This window comes from Camelus ferus, chromosome 18 (genome assembly GCF_009834535.1).
Source record: "Camelus ferus isolate YT-003-E chromosome 18, BCGSAC_Cfer_1.0, whole genome shotgun sequence".
Lineage (NCBI taxonomy): Eukaryota > Metazoa > Chordata > Mammalia > Artiodactyla > Camelidae > Camelus > Camelus ferus.
The window spans coordinates 33,112,285-33,136,172 of NC_045713.1; the positions used below are offsets into that span (position 1 = coordinate 33,112,285).

Below are 23,888 nucleotides of genomic sequence, written 5' to 3' on the forward strand. Positions count from 1 at the left end.
CAGGGGGAGCATCACGCTGAGCCAGTGATACTGTGGCATCTGGCTGCAGGGAGATAACGAATCAAAGGAGACAAGAATGAAAAAAAGGCAGCTGTTAAAATCACTCTCCTAAGGTTCCCTGAAAAACTAAAAATTGACTTACTATATGATCCAGCAATCCCACTCTTGGGCATGTATCTGGAGAAAAATATAGTTCAAAAAGACACCTGCACCCCAATGTTCACAGCAGCACTATTTACAATAGCCAAGACATGGAAACCACCCAAATGTCTATCAATAGATGACTGGATAAAGATGTGGTATATATACACAATGGAATACTACTCAGCCATAAAAAAGAATAAAATAATGCCATTTGCAGCAACATGGATGGACCTAGAGATGGTCATACTAAGTGAAGTAAGCCAGAAAGGGAAAGAAAAATGCCATATGGTATCCCTTATATGTGGAATCTGGGAAAAAAAAAAGGACACCAATGAACTTATATACAAAACAGAAACGGACTCACAGACATAGAGAACAAACTTATGGTTACCAGGGCTTAAAGGGGGGGGAAGGGATAAATTAGGAATTTGAAAATTTCATCTCTTGGGGAGTGACAGAAATGTTAATTATCTTGATTGTGGTGGTGGTTTCTTGAGTGACTACATGTATCAAAATTCATCAAATTGTACATCTGAAATATGTGCAGTTTATTGTATAGGAACCAAACCACAATAAAGATGTTTTAAAAAAAATCACCCTCTTAAGAGATGATGGTGGCCTGAATTAAGGTTGATGAAGCAGGCATGAAGAAGAAAGGACAGGTTCAAGAACTACTTGAAAGATTGGTGATTACTGGAAATGTGAGACTGAGGGAGAAAGGAAGGGGCCAGGTGTCCAGCTTGGGTGACCAGGTAAGCAGTGGTGCCACTGATTAAGGCAGATTATGCAATGTGGAGGGAGAGACTTAGGGGAATTGGCTAGTTCAAATTTGGACCTGCTAAGCTCAAGGTGCCTCAAGCACATAAGCCCAAGCAGAGAGGTCCATCAGGCACTTGGATGGATGGATGGATGTAAAGTTCAAGGGAAGAGGCAGGGATGCAGACACAGATTTGGAACTCACCAGCCTATAGATAGTGCTTGAAACCATGAGATAACTTGACACCTCCCAGGGAGAGGACGTGGAGTGACAAGAAAAACAGGAGCTACCAGCTGGAGGAAGAGGATGATGATGATGACAATGATGGAGCAGGCATATCCAAATAGGCAGAAGGGAACCAAGAAAACTGGTACAGAGGAGTCACGGACATGCAGAGTGCCTGGAGGAAGCAGAAAAAAAAAAAAATCCATTGACAAGACACCAGGAAAAAATGCCCTGTAGACTTGCCTAAGAGGCGACGTTAGCAGGACAGTTTTAGCCACATGTCTCAGACTAGAATGGAGAAGTCAGAGAGGGATGGAGGAACTGACTTAGGAAAGGGGGAAGATCACCTTATCAGAAGTTGGGGAGGAAGTAGAAGACGGAGGTGGATATGTTTAATAAGTTTCTAGGGAAAGGAGATACAAAGTTGACTGAGGTCAAGTGTGATGGCCCTTCCCAGACTCCTCCACATTGACTACATGAAGTTGGGTGGATTCTATGGGCCAAAAATGAGAAGCACCCATTTCCCCTTCCTTACTTATTCCCTTGCTCTAACTGGCTTCTAGCTGAGTGGCATCCAGATGGAAGCAGAAGTGGGCTAAGGTGATTAGCTAGGAACACAGGGTATAATCGGAAATCCATTGTGCAAACAAGTGTCTGTTTGATTTCTCTCCACTTCCCTTTGTATATTAAGCTTCCTTTGGATCAGTGTTTGATTTCTGGTAGTAAATATGGCACCAACCATATGGCACCACAATCTGGTTGATTGTGAGGATGAAATGTGAGAAGTAATGGGTGCAAAGCACTCAGCAGTGTCCAGCGTGTGCGGCATTCAGGACATAACGCTATTGTTTACAGAGAACTGTTTCATGAAGGAGAGACTGCTCGAAGGGTTTACATTGTGGGTGGTGGTGGCCGAGGGGCCTTCTTTCACCATTATTTGTGCTAAATCATTTATCTGACCTGCGCCCAACCAGTCTGGCGCCTGCCTGGGAGGTTCGCTCCGGTCATCCCTCTGCACCAATCGTGGAGAGCCACATGGGTGGGAAACTGCCATAAAAGAATGGCATTCCCACAGCCAGAGCAGGAGGAATGCTCTGCGTTCTCGCCCCAAGGTAAGTCCTGCTTCAACCCCCAGTAGGCTCTCTCCTGACCCTGGGGGCCTCCCCCGACTCTTGGCCCACAGGATTTGCTAGGGATGTTTGAGTCTGGAAGCTCTCAGAACCCAGCAAGTACCCTGGTTCTTGTCAAGGGCTCCAGATATCACTCCGTGTTCAGGTCAGTCATGACTCCAGCCCCCTGCTGGCTGCTCCAGGTCTAAAGATGCCCCCTCACCCTTGACTCTGGACACCCCACCAGGACGACAGGTCTCTACTGGGGATCTCATCTCTCAGAATTACCGGTCCTGGGTGCTCTGTCCTAACATGTAACAGACCTCTCCCTCCAACTGAAGTCTTCCAGAGGCTGTGAGAAGTTATCCAAAGGTTTTCCCATTTGAGAAAAGAGCTTCCCAGAAAAGGAAGTGTTATTTGTTGGAGTGTTGGCAGGCTCTTCACAGCTCTTTGTTTCCACCTGCCCCCCTCCCCATTTATTATTCACTCATCCCTCAGCCTGTTATTGAGCACCTCTTGTGTGTCAGACACTGTGCTGGGAGCAAGCGATGGGCTCAGTCTGACGTGGCCTCACCCTCCCGGAAATCTACACACACAGAGGACACTTCTGGGCTAAGAGCTGCCCAGTGTCAGATGCACTGAACTCAGAAAGGGAAGCTGTTCCTTTTGTCTGCAGGTATTCATAGACCATAACCCTCCCCTCCACCCAATCTCCAACAGTCTCTACCTTGACCTGAGTAGGAACTGACCCGAGACCTTCTAGGACACTCTGCAGTCCTGGCTGGCTCTAAGCTTGCTTGTTTTTTTGTTTTCTTGCTGTCAATCTCATCCCTTTGGCAAGTCTCCTCCTCCTGTTTGCCACTGCTTTCCACAAGTCGTGCCTGCTTTAAAGCAACACGAAGGAAGGAAGGAAGGAAGCCATCGGTGCGTTTCTGAGAACATGGGCCTGAACAAGCTCTTTCACTCGCAGCCCAGGGCTTGCACACAGGAGGGGCTGAGGAGATACCTCTGGGTTTAGTCGCCTCTGAGTCTCAGCTTCTTCATCAGTAAAATGGGGACAATAATAATACCTTCCCTGGAGGGTATTTCGGAGCCTTCAATGAGCTAACATATGCAAGGGCTTAGTACGAGTTATGGTGCTGATCATATCTGGGTCTTTCCCTTCGCCCCACTGCATAGAGGGTCTGCAGGCTGCTGAGTGACCCACGAAGCTCATGGAAAGGATGGCTCACGTCCTGTGGCTGGCTTTGGCCTCCTGCATTCTGACTCTGGCTTCTACAGAGCAGCGAGGTAAGTGCTCTGCTCACCTGATCTCAGATGCCCCGCAATAGCTGGAGAGTGAGCAGGGAAGTGCAGAGAAGGTGATTCAGGGTCAGTGGGGAGACAGGGGCATGACTACAGTGAAGATTTAGAAGCCAGAAGTCAAAGGAAGCAAGAGGAGAGAAACTGGAATCCAGTCACAGTGTCTCAAAGAGCCAGATGAGAAATGCTCCCTCGGAGGACAGTGGGAGCCAGTTAACACAACCTCTCATGACCAGATACAGGGGGAGATCAGAGCCCGGATTCACGAGGACGCGAATTGCCCAGTCACTCTGTGCCTTGTTTTGGCAAGCGCCTCTCCTTCCTCCAAATAAGTTGCTCATCTGTAAAACGAAAGGACTAGATTTCGTGACCTCTCTCTGTGGTCCTTTCAGAGATCCATGGGCTGGGCATCTTAGATGCTTGTAGGAAAGATTCTCAGGCTCAACACTAGGGTGAAAATTTCTGTCCATGTCCCCTGTGGAGGGGGGCTGGAGGGACTCAGCTCATGGCCTCCCTTGGAACTAATCCAAGAGTAACAAGGGCGGTGATTTCTTGCCTTAAAACAAGCATGTACATAAGTAAGGCCTGAAAAATCTCTGTTTCTAAAAAGTCCCTCTAACGTGATCCCAGCTTTATGAGGGCGGACAGAAGCCTAGCAATCGGTGCATCCCTGCTGGGGACATGCGCACCTATTAAATGGCTTATGCATCCAAAAAAAAGAAGAAAAGGAAATATGATGTGATCCTGGTACTTGCACTTAATTCATCATTCAGGCACTCACACTATTCAGCACACCAGAACTAGAGAAGGGAACTAGCTTGAACTCCTAGGACCCAGGGACTGTGATTGGCATTTTTTACCTAGTATCTCATTTAATCTTCTCACAATTCTTTAAAACTTTAGGGGTATGTGTATCCCAAGATGACTATGGGAGTGAGTTGCAAACTTAAAGAAGATTTTGATAGCTATATACTTTTTTTCAGTGGGTATTAAAAATATAACTAGCACATCATACCTATGGTATCAGAGATAGCATTCCTTAGGGTGCAATGAATTTATAAAGAAAACCATTGAAAGAACCATGAAATAAATAACAGGACAGGTGGACACAGGTGTGCAAACATCATGACCTGCACCATGAGAATGGAAAACGTTTGGGAGTCACTAGCTTGCAGGTGTTGTTTTGCAATTGAGTCTCAGGGGAGTTGAACCATCCACCAAGGTCACCCAGTCAGCAGGTGCAGAGCTGGGTTTAACCCAGACTGACCAGCCTGTGGTTTCCTCTGCTCCCACTCCCCCACCCCCGCTTTACTTCTCTGCCTCCTCACACATCACAGTCCCTGATTCTGTCAAAAGCCATGAGATCAGAAATCAGAAATGGTCCTATTAGACTGGTGCTCTATTTAAGGGTGATTTTGCTTTCAGGGGACAATTGGCAATGTCTGGCGACCCCTTTGGGAGGAGGGTAGTACTGGCATCTAGTAAGAGCCTAAGGAAACTGTTGGGCATCCTATAGTGTATAAGGCAGCCCCCTAACACAGAATTATCCAGCCCAAACTTCAGTAGTGCCAAGGCTGAGAAATCTTGTGTTGGATCTTCATCTACTGATAATGGAAAAATGTTTAAGATATGTTAAGTAAAAAAAAAAAATGCAAGTGAAAAAAAACTGTATAGCATTAAACCCACTTTTATTTTTTTTAAAGTATTTAAACAAATGCATAGAAAGGGTCTGAAGACTGTACAACAAATTTATGGTATGCAGAAATGACAACTTTTGTTTCTACTTTATTCATTTGAACGACCTCTGAGGCTATGTTACATTTATAATGAGAAAAACAAATATTGGTCAGGCACGACCGCAGTGTATGTTTGCACAGGGGAGCACTGCACAACTCCAGGGCAGCACCCTCCCCCCCCCCCACCGCCTCCCCTGCCAAGCTCAGCGTGAATGACGCCCCCTGAGATCGTGCAGGGTGGGGACCCTGATGTTCTCAGTGCCTGTAAATTTCCACACAAAGGCCTCATTATTATTCTGACCCTAAGGTGATGAAGGCTGATGTTTAATTAACACAGAGTGGATAGCGTGCCTCTGGTCCTCATTAGGACCGAGTACTTCCCAGACAGACGTGTAGGAGGATAAAAATCCTGCAGGTTCTGGGGTTCCTCCGTAAACCCAAGCATACCGTTCCTCTCCAGGTTCCGGAAACCCCACCAACGCCCGTTCCTATGAGCAGGACTTGGAATGTGGAGCCCTGGGCCCCTCAGAGACCCAGCTCTGTTTTGACCCTTGCCAGAATTACACCCTCCTGGACGAACCTTTCCGAAGCAAGGAGAACACGGAGGAAGAGCAGGGCTGTGACATGGACAAGCACGGCTGGTACCGCTTTGTGGGCGAAGGAGGAGTGAGGATGCCGGAGGACTGCGTCCCTGTGTTCCGGTGCCATACGGCTGCTCCCATGTGGCTGAAAGGCACCCACCCCACCCTGGGGGAGGGCATCGTCAACCGCACAGCCTGTGCCCACTGGAGCGGCAACTGCTGCCTCTGGAAGACTAACGTGCTGGTGAAGGCCTGCCCGGGCGAGTACCACGTGTACCGGTTGGAGGGCACCCCCTATTGTAATCTGGGATACTGCACAGGTGAGTGGCAGAGACCTACCTGGAGGCAGCGGCGGGGCCACCCAGCGAAGGTTCCAGGGGTCAGTGGAGTGAGTGGCGGGGGTCGGGGGAGACTAAGCAGAGCCGCTTCAGCTCAGCTCCAGCCAATTACTGCCCAGTGGGAATATTGCCCACGGGGCTGCCAGTATTTCAAGTCAAGCCAGAAATTCGGACTCAAAGGTGAAATCTCCTGATAGATCTATCCCTGTGCGTAGCACAAGATTAAGAACTCGGACTCACTTAGATTTCGATTTCAAATGAGCAGTTTAATTTAACTCTCTTAGCTTTGGTTTTCTGACCTGAAAACATGGACAATGGATAATGCATTCATGTCCCAGCTCTAAGCACTTTAAACCTTTAACTCATTTAATTTGTTCACCAACTTCAGAAGATACACACTATATAATTAGTCTAGAGGAGAGGCCTGGGGGACAGAGAGATTAAGCAGTTCCCCAATATCCCAGATTTGGAAAGTGGTGGATCCAGATGTGAATCTAGCACCCCAGTATCACGAACCAGATGCTTAACCACTAAGAGACTCTACCTCATGCGGTTGCCATGGGAACTGAATGAGGTGATGCGTGTAAAGTACTGGAAACAGCATCTGCCTTGTAATAAGCACTAAGATGGTTGCTCTGGGGTTCTCACCTCGCTAGACTGGGATTCATGAAATTCGAGTTTGGGGCTTGACTCTTCCACCAAGTACGGCACTACCTCAGGCAAGACTTCTGTGTCCCGTAGAATGACAAGGTTGGCTTTGAAGGCCTCCGGCCTGCCGTGCTCTGCATCCTTATCCTCTTCCTCCACGCCTCACCCCAGATCCTGCCTCTGGCTCCACCACGACAACGACCACGCCCTCGCCCACGACCACGCCCTCGCCCACTCCCACGCCCTCGCCCACTCCCACGACCACGCCCGCGCCCACGCCCTCTCCCACGACCACGCCCACGCCCTCTCCCACAACCACGACCACGCCCCCGCCCACGACCACGCCTGTACCCACGACCACGGCCTCACCCACGACCACGCCCGCACCCACGACCACGCCCCCGCCCCCGCCCACGACCACGCCCTCTCCCACAACCACGACCACGCCCCCGCCCACGACCACGCCCCCGCCCCCGCCCACGCCCTCGCCCACGCCCCCGTGTGATAGGACCTGCCGCCCCGAGGAGGAGTGCCTTCTTGTCGAGGACACCTGGGACTGCTTCTGCAGAAAGGACCTCAACATTTCTGGTGAGCGGCTGGGCAGGGGCAGGGATGGTGGGGGCTGACCTAAGTGGTCAGGGCATGATGGAGGGAGCTTCATAGGGTCGGGACAAGGTGTGGATGAGAGTCAGTGGGGACGGAACTGAGGTCAGGGAATGTGAGTGCTAGAAGCCAGTGGGTTTGCAAGGATTGAGGGCAGGGATGGAACAAATTTCTCAGGTCAGCTGCTGGACCATGGCCTCAGGAAGCGGCCTTGGAATGAGTGGTCTTGACCCACAAGGGACAAAGATACCGAGGATGAGAACTCGGCAAGTGTGGAAGTTGCGATCAAACATCTGTGGGCTCTGCATGTGACGGACAGGGGAAGGGTCCTGTGCCTGTCCTGGATCTGCTAGGTAGTAGCTCTGGGGCCCGGGACAAGCTATCTCCCCTCTCTGAGCCTGAATGTCCTCATCTGTAAAATGGGGATGAGATTAAAAATTAAAAATACCTACCATACGGGGCTTTTATGAGAATTCATTCAGAGCAGCCCACATGGGCAAGCTCTGAAGATGATGTTCTCATCGCAGGAGGTAAGCAAGCACAGGCAGATGTCCCGTGGGTAGGAGTGCCACAGACGAGCATCCCATGGAGATCACCTCCTTCCCTCTTGGACTCGAACAAGGGCCTCTGACTCTTGCTTTCGGCTCAAGTGTGCTTTCCTGCTCAGAGGGACAAGAAGGAGCCCGAGTCCCCTGTCTCTGGCGACAAGGGTGTGCTTCCACCTCCAGATGCACGGAGTGTGCCTTTCATATGGGAGATGGATTTCCCGCTTTCAAGCAGACAGAGAGGAGGGTCGAGGTGCTGCATTAGCCATTTCTTAAGTAACTTTAACTCAAAATAATCAATATGCCATTAGGCATGTTTTGGGGTGGTCTGCTCTGGGCCCCAACAAGAACCAGACACAAAGCCTTCACCCAGCCTACACACAGCATGCTTGGAAATCGTGGACCAGACCGTCCTTGCTCACCTTGCCCTTTGCAAGCCTGGGTGTGAATCCCACATGGGCCCCAGGCCCCTGCTAATCTCCTAGCCTCCCAGTGGGCTTGGTGGCTCTTCCAAAGGGCTTCCAGACCCCTGTCCACTCCAGTTGCCTTCCCCTCAACTTTCCAGATGTCTACAGTTTGCAGCCTCAGCTGGACTGTGGGGCCAGCGAGATGAAGGTGTCACTGGACAAGTGTGTGCTGGGAGGCCTGGGGTTTGAGGATGAGGTCAGTGCCTACCTGCAGGATCAGACCTCGAACTGCAGCAGCACCATGCAGAGAGAGGAGAGGAACTGGATATCCGTGACCAGCCCCACCCAGGCTGGGGCCTGCGGAAACGTTCTGGAGGTGAGCGGTGCTTACCCCCTGCTGCCAGATTCTGGGAGTTGGGTTGTTGTGCTACGCCAGTAGCTGTGAGACGTCGGGCGAGTCACTTAGCCTCCATGGGCCTCTAGGGGTATGTGAGATCACATGTGTTTATCCGTGTAAAGGGCATAGACGCCGTCTGATGCTTGAGCTCGGTAAATGTAAGCCATGATTATGATTATTTTGCTGAGGGATGATGTGGGAGGGGTTCATAGAGGAGCAAGCGTGGAGGTTCCTGACTCTTCCCAAGGGTTAACAATTTACCGTCCTAGTTTTTGATCTGGGGTCCTCGCTCTCCTTCCCATGAAGTGTCAGTGCCACTGGGGGAGGAGGCTTATTTTCTCATTGGGATCAGGGGGCAAGGTTCCAAGTGATTAAGAGCTTCCACTCTGGAGGCACTCAGACCTGAGTTCCAGATACACCTGTTCCCGCATCCACGTAAACCTACATGTGGTCCTCTTTTTATGCCAAAGAGAAACCAAACCCATGCCATCTACAAAAACACCCTCTCCCTGGTCAACGATTTCATCATCAGAGACACCATCCTGAGCATCAGCTTCCAGTGTGCCTACCCGCTGGACATGAAAGTCAGCCTCCAAACTGCCCTGAAGCCCATTGTAAGGTACGGCACTGACCCCCACCCTTTGGCCCATAACCCTGACCTCAGTCACACTTCACCCACATCTTATCACCTTCGCAGGATGCTACCCACCTCCTTCAGGAGTTTCCGTTCATTCGCTTGCTCATTCCACAAACATTTGTTGATAAGGTATTAGGATGTACAACGTGAACAAGGCAGGCATAGAATATTTTGTGGATGTTAAACATTATTACTAGGAAGCAATGCAGCAACATGAAACAGTGTTAATTAAATGTGCTAGGGAACAGAAATGCACGACAATTTCATTTATCTTGAGGAAGAAAGGCACTAAACAACTAATTATGTCAATAATTATTTGCAAGTGAGATGAATGCAGTGTAGGAGAAGCACGGGGTGCTGTGGGAACAGGGAGCGAGGTCGCTCAGCTAATCTTGTTTGGGGAGGAAAGGTGAGGGCAGGAAAGCCCACGTCCCTGCAGATCTGGGACTTAAGCCCCATCAGTTTTGATTGGATAAACAGCACCCCTAATTCACCAGAAAAACGAACCAAGTAGCAATTTGGGTGGAATTCCACTTGGGCACGGGGCTTTAATCTGTTTAGTTCACTGCAGTATCACTGTGCCTAGAATGCAGCCCTGTTGAATAAATTCCTCAGCGTTCTTGCCAGGGGACTTTCTGGGAGTATCAGAAACCCAGGATGCCCCTCCCATCCCTTACTGCCTCCTGGGCTCACAGAATGGCAGGATAAGGATTAGACATTTTCTAGTTCAATTTCTAGTTTTCAGACTGCATTGTGTCGGGGCCCAAGGTTCATAAAAAATGAAACCAATATATTTATCTCATTGTACAATTGCTGTTTCACTGAAGATTATGGGGTGGAGGGAAGAGATCTGCTGCTAAAAATTGTGAACCCACAGGGCTGGTCCCAATCCCTGTTCCATGGGTGAGAAGACAGAGGTGTTCTTTGAGTGAATCTCCAATGCAGGGCAGGATTGGTAGAAATCCTGGAGCCAGACTCACCTGTTTGTCAAGTTTAGTGCCTAGAAGATAGTAAATGTTGACTTAAACGAGCGATTGAATGGTTCATTTGGGAACCACTGTTGTGCCTTTGACTTCATAACCTTACACAAGTGGGGGACCCAATTGACTTTGTTCTCACCGGTCAAGACCTGACGTTTCCACTCGTGGTTCTTCTGTTCTCAGTTCCTTGAACATCAGTGTGGACGGGGAGGGAGAGTTCATTGTCCGGATGGCCCTCTTCCAAGACCAGAGCTACACGTCTCCTTATGAAGGGTCAGCAGTCGTGCTGTCTGTTGAATCCATGCTCTATGTGGGTGCCATCCTGGTGAGAGGGGACACCTCCCGGTTTAACCTGGTGTTGAGGAACTGCTATGCCACGCCCACTGGAGACAAGAACGACCCCGTGAGATATTTCATCATCAAAAATGGGTGGGTATCGGACAATCTGGGGTTATCTTTTGGCCTAAATGAGATCTGGAGTGGAGGGGAAAGATCCCCTCATCCCTGCCTGGCTGTTGTGTAAACTGGCTTGCCTCTTTTGGAGAATAATTTGGTATCACATATCATGACCTTACCTTTCTGACCCAGGAATATCATTCCTGAAATTTTAGCCTAAAGGATTAATACAAAAATACATGGGCAAGGTAAAGAAATGCCAATTATTTGTCATTTCAGTATCTTTTACAACTTTGGCAATAGGTTCATAGTTCAAAAACAGGGGATTTATTAAGTAATGATAAACTATTACACACACGTTAACACTGACTAATCAACACAAAAGCTAGCATAAGTGTCATAGGACAAAATATTGCATACAGTGAACTGGCAAAAACAAAGGGAAATGCATATTTATAGAGCATGATTCAAACCGTGGTGATAATGCTAGTTAATATTTACCACTGAGTTTAGCTATGTGCCAAGCAGAATACACGGATTATCTCATTAAGTGCTCCCATCATGTCTAGGAAGTGCTTATCCCTGTCTCTACTTTACAGATAATACGAATGTAGTTCAGTAAGATTAAGTGATGCTCATGATCCCTTAGTTAGAAAATGGGTCGGGTTGCTATTTGAAATCTGTCCGTCTCACGCCAAGGACTGTGCTTCTGGAAACCTAAAGCGTGTGGGCTTATGGGTAACATCATGGAGGAACATTGGAGGAATAAAATCAATATTGTTGGGATGGAGAAAACCTGGGCAGGGGAGCTAACCCCCCCAGCATCCTGTGAACATGATAAAAACCTCCAACGCTGTTTTTATACTGGATGCAGATTAAAGACGTAGCCAAGGGCCTCAGGCCCCCTGAGTTATTCTAGAAGTTAGACTCCTGCCCTTGTCGCCCCACCCCCAGCTGCCCAAATCAATATGATGCCACGATCAACGTGGAGGAGAATGGGGTGTCTTCAGAAAGCCGGTTCTCAGTTCAGATGTTCATGTTTGCTGGAAATTATGACCTGGTTTTCCTGCACTGTGAAGTTTCTCTCTGTGATTCCCTTAAAGAACAGTGTGAACCGGTGAGTATCTCTTTGGACTGCACCATTCAGTGCCGGACATAGGACCTGGTACCTAGTAGGCTCTCCATATGTATTTATTGGAATCATGGATGGATTGAAAGAAGGGAGGGAGGGAAGGAAAGAGAAAAGGAGGAAAGAAAGAGAAAAGGAGGAAGGAAGGGAGAAAGGGAGAGAAAGTTAGGTGGATGAAGGAATGCAAAGATGGATAGATGGGTGGATGGATGGAAGAGAGGGAAGAAAGAAGGGTGAATGAATGGACTTTAAGCCTCCGAAGGCCCATGCATAAAGAATTGTTGCATCCTCAGGAAGGAGATCAGATGAAAACCACTAGGTTTCTTTGGCATAAGACATAGTTTAAATAATTTTAATAATAGTTGACTTTTTTGTGTGCTTACTCTGTGTCAAACACTGTACTAAAACTGCTATATGCCTTATCTAATTTAATCCTCACAACAACCCTTTAAGGAGATTCTTTTATCAACCCATTGTACAGATGAGGAAACTGAGGCTCAGAGAGGTCCCTTGTCCAAGGACCACACAGCTGGAAAGTGTCAGAACTAGGGTATGCCCTGGCTGAGATGGGGCCACAGTGTCCATGCTCTTAACCCAGATTGGTACTGCCTGCTAAGAGTTGGCACTCACTGAGTGCTTACTGTGTGCCAGTGTGATATACACATACTTCCTTTTAACCGTCCCAACCAGGAAGATATTATTTAATAATAGTAGAGAGGTGTAGTTATTTGTTCCAAGTTAGACAGCTAAAGGAGAGGAGAGGCGATCCAAACCCAGGTTCGCTTGACATGACGGTGAGAAACCGAGCATCAGAGTTAGTATCACATGGTGGAGGGGAGGGGAGGGGCATTCTTGGGCCAGAGCTGCCTGTCGCAGGAGCGGTCTGGAGAGGAACCAGGAGCCGTGCCTTTCCATTCTGATATAATGAGAATTCTCCATCCCCACAGTCTTGCTCAAGAAGTCAACGCCGCAGTGAATTAGTGGCTATCGACTCAGCCCAGGTTCTAGATCTGGGACCCATCACTCGGAGAGGTAAGTGGTCAAATCCTGGTGACAACGCCAGCTGGCCGAGTGCTGACAGTTAACTGCGGATGCCAGGGATCACCAGCCTAACTAGTTTCTGCCTCCTCAGTGCACCCCCATTGGTGAATGCACCTTTCCCAGGAGGAGCTTTGGGGAATGATGGTTACATTTGCCACAAGTGCTGGGCCTTCTGTGAGCTAGAGACCAGGCTAAGCTCGCAGCATGTGCTGACTCACTTAAGCCATTTTACAGGTGAGAATCTGAAGCTCAGGGAGATTAAGTGACTCATCCAAGGTCGTCTGACTCATGAGCAGCTGGAGTTAGCACTGAACCCAGCTCGGTCAGATTCCAAAGCCTGTGTCCTTTTCCTTATTCCTCCTGCCAACTCCCCATAACTCAGTCCCTCTGGGGTGAAGTCTAAGTCCTAACTCAACTTTGTCTTCTGGAGAATGACTGTGTTTCTCAAAAACCTCTTACAGTGTTCTGTGATATGATATAGGGGAAGCTTTCCAATTGCTTCTCAAATTTTCTTCCATCCAACCCACAGGTTAGCGTACCTTTATGGTTTTTATTCCCCCTGGAATGGAGGAGTCAAGAAATCCAAAAAAATTTGAAAGCATTTTTTCTTGTTCTAGAGAAATTAAGATGCAGTAACATTAATAATAGTAATAGTGATAATTATATTTATAATATAACTATATTATAAAACACATTTAGATGCATCATTACATGCAATGCTCACAACAGCTTAAGGACATAAGCACTATGTCCACTTCCATTCTCCAGATGAGTAAACTGAGGCTGTCACGTGAAGAAGGCTGTCCTGGGAGCCTTTGCTGGGACCTCCACTTGAAGCCTCATGTGTTGTCACAGGGTAGCTGGGCCAGGTAGGAAGTTTCACTTTGCAATCAGACAGACTGGGCTCCAAATCCAAGCTCTGCTACTTACTGGCAGACATAGCTGAGCCTCAGTCTTCTCACCTGTCAAATGGAGATAGGAACATTTCGTCACAAATCTTTCTTTTACTTTTTTTTTAATTTTAATTTTCAATTAAAGTTTTATTATTTTTATTGAAGTATAGTCAATTACAATGTGTCAATTTCTAGTGTACAGCACAATGTCCCAGTCATACAAATACATACACATATTCGTTTTCAAATTCTTTTTCATTAAAGGTTATTAAATGTTAACCACTATATAGAAAAATAGACTTTAAAAATTCCTCACAAATCTTTAAGAGGACCAAGTTTCAAATGCATGAAACATGTTTAGAAAGGTACCTGCTAGATAATAGATGCTTCCACTATGTGGACTGTCAGTGGCTGTGATGGCCAGGTCCGGAGGACTGGGAGCAGCCATGGCCACAGTGCCACCATCACCGGAGCGTGACTGAGGAAACCCTCACCTTCTGCTCTTGTCTCCAGGTGCCATCGTGGACGGAGCCCCCAGCACTGCAGGTACATCATTTCCCCCTGCCTTTCCCACAGCCCTCCTCCCCCAACTCTCCTTCTTTTCAAGTCAGGGCATATTTATTTAGCCTATTCTAATGTGCCAGGCCCTGCACCCAGAACTGTAGACACTGAAATGAATCAGACCCAAGAATGGCTCTAGAGAGACTCACAGTGCAGCAGGAGAGCCAGTCATTGGATAAGGGCTTGTTGAGAACCTGCCATGGGCCAGGCATTGTTCTAGGCACTGAAGTTACAATGGTGAACAAGACAGGCCAGGTGCCTGCTCTCATGGAGATTATGTTCCAGGTGGGAAGTAGACAATAAAAAGTTAACAGGATAACTTAGAAATAGAAGAGAGTTAAGTGATAGAAAGTTACCAGCACGGGTAATAACGCCTTAAATAATACAAGGGTTTATTTCTCACGCACATAAATGGAGTCCAAAAGCAAGCAACCCGAAGCCAGTAGGGCAGCGCTCTGAGGTCGTTCTAGGAATCCAGGCTGTTGTCATGGATAGGGCAAGGCTAGCTCCTATAAAGAGAGGGAGGTTGCGGGCTAGCTGAAGAATCATGATCCAGTTGCTCCCATCCCATGTTTCCCCAGGTTTTTCCAACTGGCCTCTGACATCGTAGCAGAGCTGCCTTGACAGAGCGTTCAACCATCTTTTAAGCTCAGCAACTATATCAGAGCCCAAATTTGCTCCTCCGCTGTATCCACCCTCCTACTGCAGGAAATAAGGGCCTCTCGTAAGCCAGCTCCCAGACAGACCCCTGGCGCTCTCACATGGCCCTAACAATGAAAACGCCTCGGTTTCAAATCCTTCTGCAGTAGGGCCTTACTAAAAGCAGTAATAATTAACCAATTCCATTTCTCCTGTATTTACAAGGCCTGAATCATTGCACTGGCCAATTCCCCCCTCACCCGGAACTTTCTCTTATGTCACTCATTGGTGACATTTTTAGCAATTACTTTGCCACCTTGTGACAGGAATCACTGATGCCACACATTTTAGTTGGGATTGGGTTCTCCAAAAAAAAAAAAAAGAGAATCCAAGCTTCTTCCAGCCCACCCCTCTATCATCTTTAAGGTGTGGCCATCATCTTCAGGGCCCAACATGGCAGCCAGAGCACCAACCTTCATATCTAGGCTTCAGGATGGAGGGAACATGGAAGAAGTCGATGACTGTTAGGGAACATTCCCGGAAGCTGACACCTTATAGCTTCATTTATACCTCATTGGCCAGTGCTTAGTCACATGGCTATACCTGGCTACAAAGGAAGTTGGGAAATGTAATCTGTATCCTAGGTCATCATGTGTCCAACCAATGCTAAATGGTTCTACGAACAAGATAGGAAGGAAGAATGAATATTGGAATGGATAAGTGATCATAAAAATTTTCGAAAGAGGTGATATTTAGACTAAAGGAGAAAAGGGAGCCAGGTGTGCGTATATTCGAGAAATAAGCCTGTAGGCAGAATGAACAATGATTGCAAAAATGAGATAAGTGTGTAAGCAAATCAGTCACAAGCAAGTAGACAGTGCAGATGGGGGACACAGAAGAGTAACTGACTGTATCAGATAAGTCAGGGGAGACTCTCAGCAGGTGGTAACATCTGAATGGGGTTTTGATGGATGAATTGGAGTTCAACAAAGACACAAATCTAAGAAAGGTATTTTGGAACAAAGGGAAATTAATGTTATTAAGATTTTACTACCCGCCAAAATGACGTATTTTGGTGAACCCAGACATGAAAAAGTTCTACCCATCCTCAAATCTCCAACTAGATGACCGTCTAAAAGTTTCCAAATAAGCTTAAGATGTCCTAGCCAAGCTCAATGCTGATATTCAGACAATGATCAGAAAAGCAGTGCTCATCGGAGACGGGGTTTAGAGCTCAGGCTAGAGGAAGCTTCAGAGCTGGGGCCTCAAGTCTCGTTCATTTATTCCGGTCCTTCAGGTTAGCACAGGGCCTGGAGCAGCCTGGCTACCCAGTAATGTTTGCCAAATTGACTAATTTCTTGGTGGTTGGTGGATTCTGGAGCCTTCTGGAAAAGGAGGAAATTCATCTGATGTGGTAGCAGACTACCACAAGAGTGTGCCTGTGGTTTTCGTTCTTTGCTGACTCACACAACCATTTCTGATGTTTTAGAATTAACTGAATATCAGCCTATGTTCCATAATTATAAACTGGCTGTCACACACTCATATGCTTCTGAAAATTATGGTATTCTTCTTCCCCTCCCTCCTAGAGATATCAGCAGTTTATTTTGAAATTTAGGGGATGGGGAGATGTTACAATCCCATTGTGTGGGGGGCATCGGGTGCACAAGCCTCTCCCAGTTCAAGGCAGCTATCATCCAGGACACCTGTCCTTCATTAATCCTGAGAATGCAGTGATATTCAGAAGAAATATGATTCCAGCCTCCCAGATCTTAGAGTCCAATTTTCAAAACCAATACTTATATGGTGTTTACCGTGTGCCAGACACTGTTCTAAATGCTTGCTATGAATTCACTCGCTTAAGCCTTACAAAAATCCCATGAGGTAATAGCTGCTAGTAATGTTTCTATTTTGCATGCAGGGAAACTCAGGCACAGAGAGGTTCAGTAACTTGCCTGGGCCTGCACAGCTAGTTGCAGAGCTGGGATTCTAAGATAAGTAGTCAGGCCTCTGAGGTAGTACTTTTTAACCTCTGTGTCTTTCTGCCCCGTTAGTATTAGTCAGAGTGAGTAATGCTAGCTGCTGTAACAAACAGTCCCCAAGTTTCTGTGCTTTTTACGCAACAGTTTATTTCACACGAAATCACTGGAGGATGTGGTCATTAGGACTCAGGTTCCTACCTTCTGGTAACTTCTGGCAACTCCACTATCCCCTGCAAGTTCTCTTCTGGATGCTTGGCATCTGGTGCCTAGATGATGGATGAGGGGGCAAGGGGAATTACGTAGGAGGGTTTAAGGACCAGACCTAGAAGTGTCATACGTAGTATCTACCCACATTACCCTGGCCAGATTCAGTCATATGGTCCCACCTACCTGCAAAGGAGGCGGGGGAAAGTACCTGTGAGTGTGTCCAGAGGAAAATGATGTGTTTGGTGGTTAGACATCCTTGTCTCTATGATGTGACCCCTTTGCCGCCTCCCAGGGGCTGTAACCCAGAATAGATAGTAAGACTACTCGGCCTTTGTCATCCTCGTAAGGCAGAAGATAAGGAGGCTGCCTCACTTTGGCTGCTGAGTTCCGAAGCCCAGCACCTGACAGCCATCTCTCTCCCGTTCCAGGGTTCCTGGTGGCCTGGCCCATGCTTCTCCTCCCTCTGCTCCTGGCTGGGCTCTTCTGAGAGCTCAGCTGGGCACCCAGCCCTGAAGCTCGTGTTCTTCCCTCTGACGATGGCTTCCAGTCACTTTTCAACTCTGCTGGATCTCTCTCCAATCAACGTAGATGGTCTTGGTGTTAAGAGACTCCAGGCCAGGCTAGGTTTGGGGGAAAAAGAAGAGCTTCCCCTTGTTAGCATTCTCAGTGCCTTTGTATTCCTCCTTTTCTCATGGTGGGGGCCCCCTGGCGCCTGGCCTGGCCTGGCTCATTCATTAGCAGGATCTCGAAAGCAAATTTGTTTGGTGCTTCTGTGGCTCTAGCCTTTACCAGAAGCATAGCACCTGTTCATAACATCAGGGAAGAGGGGCCAAGTCAGCAGGGGGAAGGGGAAGGGGAAGGGGCAGGGGGAGGAGCTTGTAAAAAAGGTACCTCCCAAGGCCTTCCCAAGCACCCCCTGTTCTGACTGCTGCTGAATTGAACAGGCTGACGCTTGCTTTCATCTCGCTTCCTCTGATGTATTTCCATCATGGTCTCAACAATTGCCATGGGGACACGGGGTAAAGGGGCCACTTTTGGAGACCCATGGCTCCCCTGACCCCTGCAACACCACAGACACGCTCTGACATGCCCAGAGCTACGTAAACCCCCACCACTGGGACCTGGATGCTGGAAGAACTGCTCAATTTGGGTTCAGAGATACTGTCACCCCAGAGCACATCTCTAGCTGTAAACAGTGATGCGCTGGCTCTGAAGGCTTAAGCAGGGAGGCCCAGCATAAAACGATGCATCGACTCTGCCACAAGGATATAGCAGCAGAGCCTGGGAGATGGGTCAAGTACCCTTCTGGAAACCTTTATGAATCCTCAAAAAGCACTCCACAAAGATGCCACAGATATGGAGTGTGTCCCCTCCCCACAGCTATGCATAAGACCCCTCCACGCCGGCCTCAGGGAAGATGACGGGATCTGGGCCAGGCCACCCAAGGCAGAGCCTGTTTATCTGCCAGGAGGAGACTTTCCAAAGTGCGGTGTTGTTCAGAGATGGTGTGGTTGCAAGAAACAGAAACCCACTCCAGCGGACTCAGGCCAAAGGGGAATTAGTTATAAGGTTACAGGAGCACAAAGACCAAGGAACCGGCTGCACAAGGAAAACCACGAGAAATCAAGTTTGTCTGTCCTTCCATCTGTCACTCTTCCTGAAGCCACACCGCACTGACATCTGCCTATCTTTGTGTGTCCCTTCATTGCCCCCTCTCTCTGTGAACCTAGCTTTTCCCGTTCATTCATCATCCTTAATTAACTGTGGACATTGCAGCATCACATCACTTCTTAATTCAGGGACCACAGAGACTGTCTTGATATCTTGGTATCCCACATCCAAACTGCACAGGACTTGTGCAATTCCCTGCTTGGATCTGAGTGCTTCCCCTGGTCCAATCATTGAGGCCCGGTGAATGGGCTCCCCTGGCACCGACATAGCCAACGGGGCCAACCTGAGGGGACAGGTCTCAGATAAATGAGGATGTTCCTTGGACGGACATCCCAAAAGGCCACTATGATAACGGCTACTTTAAAGAGAGTTTCCTGGGAGGAATCGTGTCCTGTTTCCCAGTAAGTTAGAGGACTCATAACCACTGTCTTCCAAGGGAGGTGATATGTGAGGCATGGATCTGAAAGGAGGTCAGGAGGCAGGTCCTCACCTTTTCTGCTCTCTGAGGCTCATCTTCTCCCTTCTGTAGAATAGAGGGGCTGGGCTAGAGCAAGATTCACAACATGCAGAGTGGACCCCTTTCTCTAAATACAAGTCTATGTGAACATCCAATATACAGAGAGATTAAAAGCAAACAGACTCTTGTCAATGTCAAGTGAGGGGCTTACCTCTTTCATTCTGTGCTTCCCTCCTCAGGCCCTCAAAGAAACTCCATAACAACCCACAGGGTTGCCAAGGGCAAAGGTTTGGGATGCTCTGGGACATCTGACCTCTAATATCTCTTCCAGTGTAAAGTTTGTGGGATTCTACTTAACTAGACCCAACCCCATCTGTCTGTCTGTCTGTCTGCCCGCTATCTATCTATCCTTCTATCCATCTATTCATTTATCTCCTATTTTCTCTCTCCCTCTCCATCTGCCTGCCTACCTATATGTCTATCATCTAGCTAGTCACAGCTTTTTGTTTTCTATAAATGGGCATGTTACGCAAATAACAATCTCTGAATACTTAGTCTACTTTGTTCATTCGATCAACACTGATCTGCTGAGCAACTGTCATGTTCCAGGTCCAAGATCCTGGGTAAAATAATGAATGAAACACAGTCCCTGCACAATCTGGTGGAGCACAAACATACACTCTCACACACACACACCCGCTGACCCTCAGACGCAGGGCCCACACCCATGCCAACGTACACATGCCAACAGATACACATTTCAACTTCACCTGCCCAAAGATACATGTCACACACACAGATCCTTCCCTGGGTCCTCCAGCCCAGTCTCTTATGTATTTATTGCCATGAATAACTTGGTAACAGCCAACATTTTAACATGTCCTCTGCATCAGGCATCATGCTAGGTGCATGGTGGACACTATCATTCTGTGTTCATATTAGATACTCAAGGTGTATGTACTTTTTTTTATCCCCAGTTTAGAGATGGGTAAATCAAAGCTTAAAGAATTACTCATCCAAGGGTTTATCGCTTTTAAATGCTGTTTTCAGGGCTTGAATTTGGAGCATGTGTCATAACTAGACACTGTATATTGCCTCGTTATACACAAAGCACACACACACACAGAGGCACTCATATATGCACACGTGTACCACCTTATATACATGCATCCCCCTGCATACAGACATGGGAACATATACATACACACTGACGCTCATATGTGGACAGACATACACATTTGCCTACACAGAGGCCCTCACACGTGCACAGGCATTGATATTCATGGACACACAGATGCTAACATGCACACTGATTTACGTGTGGTCATGTAGATGCAGACACATACCCCTTAATACAGAAAAAAAAAAAAAACCCAGGAACACTCATGTCCTGTGCTACACACATACACACACACACACTCATAGATACGTGAACACATGCATACATACCTACGAGACACAGGACCTGGATACAACTCCCCAAGAGCCAGGACTCCGACCATGTCTACTCTCCTGTCAGTTTTCCTCTCCTCCATCCCCAGTCCTGCTCAGCTGGGCTCTGAGACAAGAAGTCCAACCCAGGAGTCACAGTGAAAGTGGATTCTAGACTCAGCACCTGGAAGTTCTGGAATAGAAGGATGACAGAGACAGTGAGAAGGAACCTGATCTACGTTCAAGGAAAACTGGTCTCTTTGTTTCGGGGGCTGAGGTGTGGGGGGCCCCTAGTAGCAGTGGGTGGAGGATGCAGAGATGAACAGGGCAGCCCTGCCCTCTAGAACCTTAGAGTTGACTTGGGAGAGCAGGGCATGCAAAGCCAAGCAGTGTGAGGCTGACACAGACAGGACTGCAAGATGGGGAGAAAGGAGAGCTCAACTCAGCCTGGGAGAAGAGGGGAGGATTCCATCCCAGGGAGTTTAGTCCCTTCATTCTCCAGATGGAAGTTGAGGTCCCAAAAAGAGAAGTAGCATGTCCCTTCTTCATCCTACAAGGGGGCCTAGAGGGGTGCTGTAACCAGCTGGGCACGAGGGGGCGTGAGAAAGGCGGTCCCGTGAAAACTGGTCACCTGAAGGGAATTTGGAATGAGGACCTCAAAGGATAAATTCTACCCAACCCAACTCATTTCATAATCTCTCCCCACCCCCTGCTTCTTCTCCAACTTCTTTCTTCTGTAAAGGGCTAGAAACCACCCTCTCCTTTCCTTTCTCATCACAGTAGGGTCTCCCTTCTAAAACTACTGAATCCATCCGCTTTTCTTCAACGTCATTGACCCCAATCTTCTCTGCGCTACTTCCCTGGGCCACTAGGATAGCTTCCTAACTGCTCTTTCTTCAGTCTCACCCCTCCCAGTCCGTTCTCTACTCTGTAGCCAGCCAGCATTTAAGGCAAACTCACTTCTCTCTTTAAACCCTGTCCGCAGCTCCTTACCTTCTACAGGATGACAGAGTCCTTCACTGTCTGAGCCCTGCCTGTCTCTTCAGCCTTAGATCTTACACGCTGGAGAGCAGACGGGGTATCTCTTCATACCCCGTGTTCTGGCTGCTCTGAATGTCCCACGGCTCCCTGACCTGTCCCATTCCACCTGTGCTGCCTCTGCGCGTGCTGGTCTGGCTGCCTGGAGGGCCCCTTCCTTCTCCGGGGATGTGCCCCTAACCAGCTTTCGGGTCATTTCTCCTGGGAAACCTTCCTGGCCCTCCTCCCTAGTCTAGAGCTGATCACACTCCGCTTTGAGACCCCTTCTCTACAGAACCTCATTTGCACATGCCTCATCTGCATCTGAAATGATCTGATTTACCCTTGCCCCACATCCCCCACCCCAGACTGTGGGTTCCCTGAGGACAGGGGCTTTGCCATATTCACACATTACTGGCTGAATGAATGAAGACATGGGCTGCATCCATTTATTTATTTATTTATTTATTTATTTATTTATTTATTTATTTATATTGAAGTACTGTCGGTTACAATGTGTCAATTTCTGGTGTACAGCATAAAGTCCCAGTCACCCATATCCATACATATATTTGTTTTCACTTTTTTTTTTTTCCATTAAAGGCTTTTACAAGATATTGAACATAGTTCCCTGTGCTATACAGCAGAAACTTTTTTTTTTCTTTCTTCTTTATTCCTTTACCTCCTAATGGTGCTGTCATCTTCTGAGGGGTGGTGAGGTGGGGAGAAGCAGCTTACTATAAAAAATAAAGACTTTCTGGGAGGAGGGTATAGCTCAGTGGTAGAACATGTGCTTAGCATGCATGAGGTCATGGTTTCAATCCCCAGTACCTCCTCTAAAAAATAAATAAATAAAAATAAAACCTTAATTACCCCCCCCATGCCAAAAAGACTTTCTTACTTAGATAATTGTGGTGAAAGAATCAACTCAGAATGTGAAACAGGAATTCTGGGCTCTAACCCACATGCCACTCCCATCCCACTCTTGGCTGATCCTATGCTGCTCTTACAGAAAACTTTATCTATTTTCTTTCCCTTGAGTTCCCAATGTCTCTGACTTCGGGGGAGGTTGATTGGAAATTTGAGTGTTTTTTTCCTTCTTTTCTCATCTAAGAGCACTGTAATGAAACTGATAGAGTGGTTATTTGGAGGAGAGCAAATTGAGAGAGCTCAAGAGTGATTACAACTTAACAGCAGGGGGAAAACACACACACACACACACACACAGAAACACAAAAACCAAGCCTGTAAGATCTTGGGAAACTAAGTCCAGAACTGAATTTATGTAGCAGCTCTACGGATAATTTAAAATAATTTTCTGTCTACCCTCCTAGGTAGAAGCAGAGACTCCCATCTCCCACCCAGTCCCTACCCCATAATAAAAGATAGATTAACAGAAGAAAAAAAACAGAACTTTAGTAACATGTCTGCCTCCAATATATATGGGAAAGGCCCTGGAAAACTGAGTAACTCCTCCAAATGGCCCAAGATGCCACCTTAAATACCATCTTCAGCTGAAGGCAAAAGGAGATTTGGAGTTATGGGAGGTAACCTGGAAAAGTACAGTAAACAAGTGTAAGGTTGTGATGCAGATCTAAGTTGCTATTATGCAGATTTAAGTCTTTGCCTTCTCCATTGATACATTTCTAGAGATTTGGTGTCATCCTTCTCTTGACTACCCCTTATAAATGTAAACAATTCTTACAAAAGTTAATGTCCGCTCAGTTCTCAGAGGGTCTTCTGTGTCTGCTATTTCTTAAAAATAGCCAGCTCAAAATAATCCTTATGCCCAAGAGGCATATTTCAGGGTGGCAAGTTCTGCCCCCTTCACAGCCCATCAGCAGCCAAATCTTAGAAAGCCACAGAGGTGAACTTTCAAACAGACACTAGCAGAGAAAGCATTTATTGTGGAGTCCAGCCAAAGTACCAGATTCTGGGAGTCCCGGTCTTAGAGAGGTGTGAGCTCTGTTTCATAGAATACTTTGTATGGTGAACTGGGGAGTGAGAGGGGTCTGGCTGCATATATCTTATTTCAGTGCCTAAACCTGGTTCAAA

General features: G+C 47.5%; 1 protein-coding gene across 1 annotated transcript; it reads left to right on the forward strand.

Annotated features, from left to right (window-relative positions):
- Positions 1 to 2,108: 2,108 nt before the first annotated feature.
- On the forward strand, positions 2,109 to 19,282 carry GP2 (glycoprotein 2). The gene is made up of 11 exons (XM_032460935.1): positions 2,109 to 2,238; positions 3,415 to 3,525; positions 5,734 to 6,174; positions 7,012 to 7,428; positions 8,554 to 8,771; positions 9,263 to 9,411; positions 10,593 to 10,838; positions 11,760 to 11,922; positions 12,882 to 12,966; positions 14,382 to 14,414; positions 17,686 to 19,282. The coding sequence occupies exons 2-11, from the start codon at positions 3,450 to 3,452 to the stop codon at positions 17,742 to 17,744; spliced, it is 1,887 nt and encodes a 628-aa protein (XP_032316826.1). The 5' UTR covers positions 2,109 to 2,238; positions 3,415 to 3,449; the 3' UTR covers positions 17,745 to 19,282.
- Positions 19,283 to 23,888: the final 4,606 nt, after the last annotated feature.